Source organism: Sinocyclocheilus grahami, unplaced genomic scaffold (assembly GCF_001515645.1).
Source record: "Sinocyclocheilus grahami isolate Dianchi unplaced genomic scaffold, SAMN03320097.WGS_v1.1 scaffold3024.1, whole genome shotgun sequence".
NCBI lineage: Eukaryota > Metazoa > Chordata > Actinopteri > Cypriniformes > Cyprinidae > Sinocyclocheilus > Sinocyclocheilus grahami.
This window is the reverse complement of record NW_015508194.1, coordinates 5281-17068: the sequence shown is the minus strand read 5'-3', so window position 1 is coordinate 17068 and position 11788 is coordinate 5281. Positions and strand designations below refer to the sequence as shown.

Below are 11788 nucleotides of genomic sequence, written 5' to 3'. Positions count from 1 at the left end.
TCAGCGAGCATCTGTTATAAAACACTTTCTGTACATTAATTTTGACAACTACATGAATATACAGAACTGTGTTCAAGCAGAAATATGATGTTATAGCGATCCATGCGCCATGAGTGCAGATAGGTTTGTTTGCACATCAATAATAACGGACACATGCGCACCTAGTGTATGACTCCTGTATGTCACTATAATATAGTCTTTACTGGGCGGCACTAGGGGCTAGCACCCCCATTCAAAATTAAAAAAAAAAATAATGAATATATATCACTGATTATATATGATAATAATGAATATATATCACTGATTATAGTCAATGGGCTCTACTGTCTTTTTTGCTTTCGCTCGCATCATGTGTAGACACGGTGGCATGCTAATCACTTGCACACCAAATATACTTTAAACAAACACCAGAGACCGCTTAGACAAATGTTTCACATGCTGAGAATGCTAACCTGACATATAAGTATAAAACCATAAATGTGAATCACTTAGGCTACCTCTGGGCGATTCATGAACAAATAGATCTTGAACCACACGCTCACGCCAGAAAACTACTAATTGGCCAAAATGCTTCGTTTGACTTTTCGGAGATCATCTACACTTCCCTGTGGATTACCTCTGAACTACTTTCTCTACGAGCTGAATTTCTGCGTATTGAATTGTAGAATATTGAATTTGATGTTCCGAATTTCCTCTTCATCTTGAAAACTTGAAGCTGTATTTTTAAAAACTGGATATTTGCAGTCTAAGATTTCAGAACAAAATAAATTGCTGTTTGAAAATACGTCTATAAAACTCTGCCATAAAAAAATTCAGTTGTGTTAAATTTCAAATGTTTAATATTCAAGTAAAAAAAAAATCAAATTCAGAATTATGTTAAATGCCACAAAATATTCAGTTTTGTTAGAAGACACTTGTCAATAATTCAAATTTACACTATACAAATTCAATTAGTTTTGTCATATTATAAGCTCCATACTCATTAAGTTACAATTTCCATCTGCTCAAGCAGAACATTAATGTCATCTTGTGCTTCAGCAAAGTATCTCTGGCTAAAACTAGCTAACGTTAAAGTTAGTGAGACGATGCTATTACAAACCTAAATAGCGAACTGTTCTCACATCATGTACAGTGTAGGGCAAAAACACATAAACGAAGGTCTATATTTCAGTGCCTCTCCATATTAAACTGGTTAAATGTACATTAATTTAATCGTACCCTGCGATACATGAACAGTGTTGATCCGGGATGTTGTCATCTGCGATCGTGATGGCCGTAATATGAGACTTCTCCCGCTTGCATTGTGAATATTTCAGCATTCAGTATATATTTGGGTATATGGGTATTTCAGTAATACACTATTTAGAAGTATTTCATTGCTAGTTCATGTTAACAAATGTAGGTAACTAACAATTAACAAATGAAACCTTATTGTTAAGTGTTACTTGAATTTCTTTAAAAAAAATCATAGGTAATCAAAACTGTCGTGTGTGTGTGTGTGTGTGTGTGTATATATATATATATATATATATATATATACTGTATATGGGTAGGTAAATACTTTACTTTGAAACAGATGTTGTTTTACAAAGATATATATAGCTTTTTAGTGGTTAGTGCTGCTTTTGGTTTGTTAATTGTCAACTTTATACATATAGACTGTTTTTGGATCCAGTTTAAACTATATGATCATGTCACTTAGGTGGCAATTCTGCTGACCAATCCATCAATCCCACGCAACCCACTTCTCTTACCTCTGCCTCACCTCCCATTAAAGGTAACCACAACAACACGCATCACCACAGCAGACACACACTCCAGCATTATATCTCTCTCAATCAATCTGTCCCACTCATAACCTCTGACCTCCATCCTCCCATCATGCTGCACTGCAAGCTCTCCTTCAAAATCACATCATCAGTGCTGCAGCCATGGATTAGTTGTGTCATGAGCAGTGTTATATTTCTATTGTGTTACTAATATTAATATATTAGGTTTTTCCTATTGTTTTTCAAAAAGTCAACTTTTTCCATTTCTTCAACTTTTGACTTTTCTTTTTGGCTGGTGTCATCTAGGTCACATGATAAATAGATATGAGTCACGCATATGGGGAGCAAAATAATATTAACCAATAGCCAAGGCATTATTTTAGACTACTGTTGCAAACAATTCAAAAAGTGAATGGCATTTCATGTTGACTTTAAAGCCTGTAAAGTTTAGTTCTTTTAAATTAATAATGTTACCCCCTATCCTGTGAACAGATGCCAACATACACAGCATTCCCACACGCATCCCGCAACAACACAGTTTAACCACACAGTCATCAGAACCAGTTAATGTGCTTGGATCACTTGTAGGTGCATAGATGTAACTCGTCTTCCAATAATCAATCCTATTCATTCGTTTCTGAAAACATTTGCATTATAGAAAATTATTTTTTTAATATAATCAAGAACAACATTTTTTGTAACTTCACAAATAGGTCTGGACAAAACAAATTAGCATCATTGATCACGGCATCATTACTTGAGAGTATTTGAAATAGCTTTACAGTACAAAGTTTTAGCTGTTTGTAGTTGTCACCATTATAAAAACATTTAAGATTAGTTATTTTATATGAGTGTGTTTTTCTGGGAACAGAGCTCAAAACAACACAGAAAACTCCTGCACTCAGCTTTCAACAACATACCACACAGTCTTCATCTCAACCAGGTAATGAGGTGCTCAGGTTATTTGTAAATGAGTAAGTATGAGTTGTATTAATATTAATGTTATTGTTATTTTAATAGGACATTTTAATAATAGTTTTCTTGTATTCTCAAAATCCCATTTCTAAAAATTCTTAAACATCATATATCTGTTCTCTATCTGTCATTTTCTCATATATATACACATTCCTCTGTAAAAGTGGTTTTCAACTATGGATCACATGTCTGTTCTGACTGCGAAAAAACATTGCTAAATTTCAGTAATAAAATTAAGCTAGCCACATAATCATGTATAGTTAGGATAGCAAAGTCTTAAAAAAAGCACAAAAAACAAACAAACAAGAGAAAACACTTCCTTTTGTCTCAAAAACCATTGACTCGGATTAAAGGTTCAGTTGCATAATGTAATTCTGATGAAGGTAATTAATGTGGTTTTATCTCACACTTTCCACAGGTGCAGGCAACAGTGCTGGTAAGTGTCACTCTATTTCTGTTATGCTGTTCCTGATTTGAACATATCGGTCAGAAAATATATATCAGTGAAAACTTGATATGTTTACATATTTCTTCATGCTGTCGATCCATCATGACAGACCCTCAAACAAATCTCTCCCCTCCCACCACTTCACCAAACACATCTGCAGATACCTCCGAAGGTAAAGCTGACATTAAACTCACACTCCTGCATTATTATACTCTCACGCACAATCTCTCACACTCTGACCTCCAGCTTCCCATCACGCTGTGCTACGAGCATACCATCACTGAGCAAGAGGTGTTATTTGTTTGTTTGTTGAGACCCAAGCAAGCCCTTTTAGGCTACAGCAGGCTTCACATTTAAAAATCTTGCAATATAGTTACTAATATAACATATATAACATAAAAAAAAAAAAGATCCAGTTCCTGTGCTGCAATTATGCACTCATTTAGTTAGTTAGTTCCAAAATGTAACGTGTAGTTTTGTAACATTTTGGCCTTTTTTTTCTTAATTTTGAACATTTAAAATGAACATGAAACCAAAATAGACAATTAGTATTTTATTAGTTCACAATCCTGGTCCTATTATACACAATTTGTCAGTGTATGCTCTCCTGAAAGGAAATAAGTACATGCCTTGATAATCTTTCATCAAAATGTCATAACTTGTCATAAAATGTTATCTACTGTAGGTCACATGATAAATAAATATGAGGCATACATACAGGCAGCAAAAATATTATCAACCAATAGCCAAATCATTATTCAACCTGGTCTCATAAAAATACGTACCTCTGGGTACTTTTCTGCAACATCGTTTTTATGTACCTTACTGCACGTTTCGCCGCAGTTTCAAAAAGGAATATCCACTGAGTGGCGCTAAAACACGGGTTCAATACGTGAACCCTGGCACGTTTTTATTACGTTAATATAGGCCTAGGTATTGCTGTGTTTTATTACATTGCTTCAGGTACGGATTTTGGCAGTTCAGAATTCAAATATCCGGGGACTGTCGCTAAAAGTTAATGCTCTATCATGTTGGAAATATGCCCTACACCAAACCCAACCCTAAACCTACCCGATAGTGTTAACAAATGCAAAACTGATATAAAAATGCATTTGTTGATGCAACCGTGCCATTTGAACTAACTTATATGAATATTTAAACTGTTTTGTTTACACGGGAATCGAACCGGAGCTCCTCACCTCTCAAGTACGTCTCCGTACTCCGTGAGCTATACCGAACAAACCTACCGTTTATATAAACCCATAGATATGAAGCTGGATATGTGTGATGCAAACATTTAAAAGCATCAGTTTTCAAATCTCCCACCATATTAAAATTGTTTTGAAGTCATAATATTTTTCAAGTAATTGTGAAAAAAGTGCCCCCAAGTACGTTTTTGCCATGAGACCAGGTAGTCATTATTTTAGGCTACTGTTGCAAGTAATACTGTACATAAGATAAGCAAATATCATGTCTGTAAAGGTTGGTTTTGTATGCACTGGAGTTGGTCTCCCAGCAATTGTATATTCCATACTGGACTACCCATAATGAACTAGCTTTTCCCTTTAGCATTAATGCTCCTCACCCACATAAACAGCTCCAGAAACCCCAAAATCACATGACAAAAGTACTGATTATCCTTTTTTTCATACTCTCAGAATGCCAGTGCTATAGTCAATCACAAGTTTTTGAAGATTATTTTTTAAAATGTCATTGCAAAACCTCATTTTGCAATATTCATATCATTTAATATGGCTAATGCTAATACATTATTTACTGTTAAATATCAATGAATTAAAATCAACTATAAAAAATAGATTTTAAACATTCACTCATATTTATATTGAAGTATTTAACATCATATTTCATGTTTTTTTTCTCCCACATCTGTTTAAAAAAAGGTAACAATTTAGTATATGGTCCGATTCTCACTATTAACTAGTTGCTTATTAGTTTGCATGTTACTAACATATTGGCTGTTTATTAGTACTTATAAGGCACATATTAATACTTTATTCTGTATGGCCATATTTTAGATACCTTAATCCAACCCCATACCTAAACTTTACAACTACCTTGCTAACTATTAATAAGCAGCCAATAGGAGTTTTTTGAGGCAAAAGTCGTAGTTAATAGTTAGTTAATAGTTAGAATTGATTCCCAAACTAAAGTGTGACCAAAAAGGGTTTATAAGATAAGCGTTTTATTTGACCAAATACTAATTATCATATAGGGAGCACTTCTAATCATAAAGAAACTCAGACAAACACAATAGTCTCACCCGCACACACCATGCAACAACAAAACACCAGCCCCACTGCAGGTAACTGTGTATTTAACCTCATGTTTCATGTTTTTTTTTTCATATCTGTGATAAAAGTGTAAGATAAACATTTGATTTGATCAAATACTCATCATATAGGGAGCACTTCTAATCAGAAAGAAACTCAGACAAGTACAACAATCTCACCCGCACACACCATGCAACAACAAAACACCAGCCCCACTGCAGGTAACTGTGCAATTAACATTATATTTAATGCTTTGTATAATTTACCAGTTTATCAGTTTTTCTTCAGTCTATAGCATGTAAATAAATTAGCATATTTTTGAGCTTACACATTTTATGGTAATAATAATCCTTTTTTTTTTTTTGAACAATACAAAAATCTGGTATTATGTTGGGTCACTGACATCCAACCTTCTCATACAGGACTATATACTCTCACACCTTTATTTTTAAGAGTGTATACGGGCCCAATTTATATTAAGTGTAAATAACTACTATGTGCTCACATTTAAATTAATCATTTGATGCAATGCACTTATTGTATACATACAGTACATGTTTTACTTATATTTAAAAGTACCTGCATGTAATTACATATTTAATTAATATGTGAAACCTGTTCCTAACCTGACCCGTGTCCCACCTCAACAGCAGCAAAAGTGTTTTGCAATACAATATGAGCACGATAAGTACATTGTACCTAACAATTAGTGTTTTTTCAAATATAAAGTGGGACCAGATACTGCAAACATTTTATTTGATCAAATAACCATTATCTTTTAGGAAATGGTTCTGAATGTAAAAGCCTGAATTGCACATCAATCTTACCCACACGCACCACCTCGCAACAACAAAACACCAGCACCACTGCAGGTAACAGTGTATTTAACATTCAATTTTGTTTTTGTTTTTTTTATTATTATTATTAATTTACCAATATGGAATTTTCTTCATTCTAAATATCTTTAAAAAATAAATAAATAACAAATAAAAATCTTGATCCTGTGCTAAAATAATAATTTATTATTTTTTTTTACTATTTTATATGAAATGTGATTTTAATAATGCCTGTTATACTGTTGTAACCTTTTTTCTTTGGTCTTTTTGCGATAGTTTTCTTAATTTTTTTTTAGACTTAGTTTGTAGACAAAGAGTTAGAACATTCTATCAACAGCACAGGTTACTAGTAGCTTGTAGGTGAATAGATGTAGGTAGTCTTCCAGCTATCAAACATATTCGTTTCTGAATGCATTTGTATCATAGAAAAGTTGTATGTAAGTCATTTTAATGTAATCTATAACAAACTGAATTTTTAACAAATCAAATGGGCATCATTGATCACAGCATCATTACTTCTGCCATTACTTTAGAGTATTTGTTGAAATAGCTGTTACAATACTTACCATGTTTCAGCAGTTTGTAGTCATCACCCTTTGGACCACATGTCTGTTCTAACAGCAGAAAAACATTGCTAAATGCCAATAATAAAATTAATATAGCCACATAATAATGCATTAAAACAGCAAAGTCTTATCAATTAAAACAAATGGTGCTGGTAAGTGTCACTCTATTTCTGTTATGCTGTTCCTGATTTGAACATGTCGGTCAGAAAATATATATCAGTGAAAACTTGATATGTTTACATATTTCTTCATGCTGTCTATCCATCATTACAGACCCTCAAACAAATCTCTCCACTCCCACCACTTCACCAAACACATCTGCAGATACCTCCGAAGGTAAAGCTGACATCAAACTCACACTCCTGCATTATTATACTCTCACTCACTCTGACCTCCATCTTCCCATCATGCTGTGCTATGAGCACACCATCACTGAGCTTTTTATTTAATCTGGTCTTATTTTATTTTAAGCATGAGAGAGACCCAAGCAAACAATTTTACATATCTGACATCATATCTAAGTTGACATCTGTCCTAGGAAATGCTACAAAAACAGACATCTCTCTTCTAATCACTGCACCACAAAACATTTCAACCACACAGTCTGCAGCTATATCAGGTAATGAAGCTCTCAGGTTACTTGTAGGTGAATATAGCAGGTGTGCCAGTAGTCTTCAAACAAACGTATATTCTGTACTGGACTAAATCTTTTTACAGTCCCGTTTAAAAATGTGGCAATTTTGTAGAGATGTAGTGTTTATTGTTATGTTGTTTTCAAATTAAAAAAAGAGTGTAAAATGAAGTAAAAGGTCTATTATTTGGTATGTTAATTATTCTGTTAATAATTATATTATAAATTTTAATGTTAATTTGTAACATATTTTTTAATATTTATTTTTAAACATTAAAAAATGTTTCACTAATATCAAACAGTTTTTCAACTTCTACCTCCCATAAATGTTATTGTTGACGTCAGAGGTTGTGCACCTTCACTTTATTGTGGTATTGGTATTTTAGTGCAAATTTGTAATTGTGTAATTTACCATGGCTAATACTAATATTAGTACAATATTTAATATGTTTGTAAATTACATAAAGTGATGCTCAATATAATATACTCCACTATCACCAGGTCGAGGTAATGATTTGCCTCTTGAAATGCGTTATTGATTCATCAGTTGAGCTTTGCAGTACATCTGTAGTGTGGTCAGTCATGTTTAACTCCTCTGTTGTCAACTAGCAACTCAACCAGGTGAAAGAAATGACACCACCTCACCTCCAAACACCACCATCACACCTCTCACCTCCACGCACCCCAGCTCAATCTTACACGCATTCACCAACATCACGGGTAACACCACACTGTTTGTGCTCTCTGAACAAATGATTAATGTTTATTGGGACAAAAAATGCTTGATTTATGGTTATTAACATTTTTACATGTTCTTTTCTCAGGTGCCACAAAATTCCCTTGTGAGTATTTGTTTATTACACCTGTTGTGTGAAGTCAACTTTGGTTGTTTTGTTCAAGACATAGTTTTGCTTTTTATAAATTTGTGAATGTTCATATGCACTTTCACACAGGTCAGTACAGCCTTATGGAGAGGGAGAACAACACAACAGCCCCTGTGGTGAATATCAAAGACTTCGAGAAACAAAACTACACAATCAGGATAAAGGAGAATCACAATGAGATCCGTGTCCAGGAAATATCTAACCAAACTGCCTTTAAAATACTGTTTGAATGGTTAAAACCATGCACTGTGTACAACATCAGTGTGGATGGCTGCAAACCCAATGGAAGCGAGACTTTTATTTCTAGTGGTAAGTTTTACCCAGGCAGAATATTTTTGCATGAATTAGAACATATTAAACTAGACTCAGATTGGACATACTTTACAGTGACCTCAAATAGTATTTAGATGCTTAAGTCACACTCAAAAATGTCCAATTTGTTCACACTTAACAGTTTGATATTTTGTTACATAGTGCAATGATATTCATTTTTAAATGTGATTTTTAAGTGTCCAAATACTCTTTGGGGACTTTGTATTATTTATTTTGACAGAATAGAGAATGATAACAATTCATATATGTCAGGTTATTGAACTGTCTATTTGTATTATGTTGCTGAATAGATAGTGTGATGTAATGCGTCTCTTAATTTTTGTACAGAAAACGGAGAAACTGTTCCAAAAACTGTTGTGACAAATGTGACTGAGAAGAAAGTGTGTTTGAAAGGAGAATTCAATGGTATTAAATGGAATCTCACTGAATGTGTTGAAATAACTGAGCAAAACTCTTGCACATCCACACACACCATTAAACTGGACAAATGTAACTACACAATGAATGTCCTCATGCCCACAGGTTGGTTTTAATCAATTCAACAGATGTACTGTTATTCAATTTAGTTTTCGACATTAATTTTTTTTTATATACGTATATATATATATATATATATATATCATCTGAATGTTTCTGTTTCAGTCAAGCCTAATATAACCTTCAAAAAAACTATTCCCTCTAAGTTTGAATGGACAAATAAACCAACACAATGTAATGCTATGCTTAACATCAATTGCACCAATGATGAGAACAGTAAGTAATGGAAATGTTTTGATGGCACTGTGAATTCATAATGCATATTTTTTATTATGTAGTCATACTATATTTACATTAAACAGACAAGCAGATGATGAATGAGTTTTCTCTTCTTTATTTGTCAGAAAATGGCACAATTTATGGTTTAAATGCCTCAGTGTCATTATTACCAGACACACTGTATTCCTGCATTGGAGTATATCCTTATGAGAATCAGTCCATCAAGAGTAATGAGCTCTCCTTTAAAATAAATTGCGGTGAGTTCCTATTACAATACATTGAGCCTAACAAGTATTTAGACTTTTAAGGTGCATTTAAAGCAATATGAATGTCTTTACATTAAATTGTATAATATAATATTAAACAATGAAAAGGTTTTCATCATTATATTATAACAACATCTTTGGTTTCGTCCCTTTCATTTGTCTCAATTTGTCAATTCTATTAATTAAAAGTTATGATTTTAGTGTGTTTTTTTTGTCTGTCTGTCTGTTTGTTTGTTTGTTTGTTTGTTATATCCTAAAGATGCTATTTTTTAACAAAAGGTGATATTAGTTATTTAATATGTTATCTAATACGCTGACAAGTGTAACTGAGCAATCCAAATAAGACCACTGTAAAATAGTTTGTGTTTAAAGAGCCTTGTGTACAATCGTCTATGAATTGCAAAGATTTGTTTTGCATTGTTAGTGATTTCTATTTTTCTTTCATACAGATTGGCAAAAGAATGGACGATTTAAGAACACAACCACAGACTCTTTTGAAATATCCTGGAATTCACTTGATGAAGATAAATGCTCAGGCATTACATGGGACAGTTATTCAGTCAGCTGCAAATTCTATAAAAGTCATCGTAAGAGCTCATATTTTCCTGCTGTTTTGCCAATATAGCATCACTGAAACATGTCCGCTATACTTTTTCTGTAAAAATGCTTCAAGTTCTTTTATGATATTAGTAGACATAGTAGATGTTTTATGCCTTATTCAGGTATGTTTTGCCTTTCAGATGGAAACTGTACAAAACACAAAAATGGCATTGGCACAGACTGCAGTATTACAAACTTAATGCCATATGAAAGCTATGAATGCAGTATTTATGCAGAATTCAAAAGTAAAACATATTTACTGTTCTCCGGTATGAATGCAACACTTTCTACCAGTAAGTAATTTTTTCGATATTTTTCCCACAGACAATCTTGATTTAAATTGTATTACTTGATCTACATTTTGCTGGAAAGAGATTTGCCCAAATACAGTCCTTTTAGTGTTTTTTATGTGCTTGTTTTTCTGTCCCATTTTCTCTGTCATTCTTCATTTTGCGGTTATTTACTGAATATTAAATTTTGTCCTTATCAGCTTTGAACTTTTCTCCACCCCATGCATTTTCTATCTATAATGTGTATTGTTAATAATGTAATCTTCACAATCAATTAACAGTTTACTGCTAAATGTAATTTTCATAAATGTTGCAATTAAATGCTAATTGTATGTAAATTATATGCCATTGTGTGTCTAAATTATGTTTTGTTTCATTCTGTTTGATAGAGCCCGATTTCAAATCAGTCATTGAAGTAACACACCCTTTTCACAATTCTCTTGATATAATATGTGAAAACAAGGGAACAAAGATAGTCTGGAATGGAGAAAAAGGAACATTCATGGCTGAAATCACATACAATGGAGAAACTATCTCTAAAAACCACACCAAATGCTCATTTACATTTCCAGACCTTTACTACCTTACAACATATAATGTGAAGGTATTTGAATCCCTCCTAATGTCTTTCAGCATCTGTCATTCTATGGGATTACATCTCTGCCACAATTTTGCACACGAAAGATCATATTTTGAGCGTGCAAAAGTGTTTTGTGGAGAAAATGTTTGTCTCGCAAAGAAGAAAGTATTTAGAGAACACAAAAATCAATTTTGCATTTAAAATAAGTTTTTGGATGTGTGCAGACCTTCTCTTTTGCGGGTGCAACGTTTCACTAGCTTGCTCCCTTGATGCCCGCCCTCAGTGCTCTCTAAATGCCAACGGCTGGCTTGCTCAACATAACCCAGCGTTACAATATGCCATAATTCCAGCCAATCAGAGACGAGGCTGCTAAATTTGTTTTGCTTGTGCTGGGGTTTGTGCTGATTTGTGCTGAATTTGGGGTTGACTTTGCTATCCTAGGTACTACCAAAAGTCCAGAGTTTTGCGACCTTAGGGAGTGTGATGGATTGCAGCGTGGTAGAAGACTAGTTAGGTAGGCAGGAGCTAAACCATTAAGGGCCTTATAGGTAAGTAATAATATT

General features: G+C 33.5%; 1 protein-coding gene across 1 annotated transcript in view; it reads left to right on the top strand.

Moving 5' to 3' along the window:
• Positions 1-1690: 1690 nt before the first annotated feature.
• Positions 1691-11788, top strand: part of LOC107575938 (receptor-type tyrosine-protein phosphatase C-like) — a gene marked incomplete at its 3' end in the record, with an annotated part of 15300 nt that continues 5202 nt past the window's right edge. The window contains exons 1-18 of the mRNA XM_016262245.1: positions 1691-1777; positions 2641-2712; positions 3163-3180; positions 3302-3364; positions 5426-5515; positions 5615-5704; positions 6266-6355; positions 7159-7221; positions 7424-7504; positions 8126-8236; positions 8341-8358; positions 8470-8709; positions 9061-9255; positions 9376-9486; positions 9615-9746; positions 10205-10342; positions 10496-10648; positions 11035-11249. Of these exons, the coding sequence (XP_016117731.1) occupies positions 5485-5515; positions 5615-5704; positions 6266-6355; positions 7159-7221; positions 7424-7504; positions 8126-8236; positions 8341-8358; positions 8470-8709; positions 9061-9255; positions 9376-9486; positions 9615-9746; positions 10205-10342; positions 10496-10648; positions 11035-11249 (1668 nt within the window). The remainder of the gene's footprint in view (positions 1778-2640; positions 2713-3162; positions 3181-3301; positions 3365-5425; positions 5516-5614; positions 5705-6265; positions 6356-7158; positions 7222-7423; positions 7505-8125; positions 8237-8340; positions 8359-8469; positions 8710-9060; positions 9256-9375; positions 9487-9614; positions 9747-10204; positions 10343-10495; positions 10649-11034; positions 11250-11788) is intronic.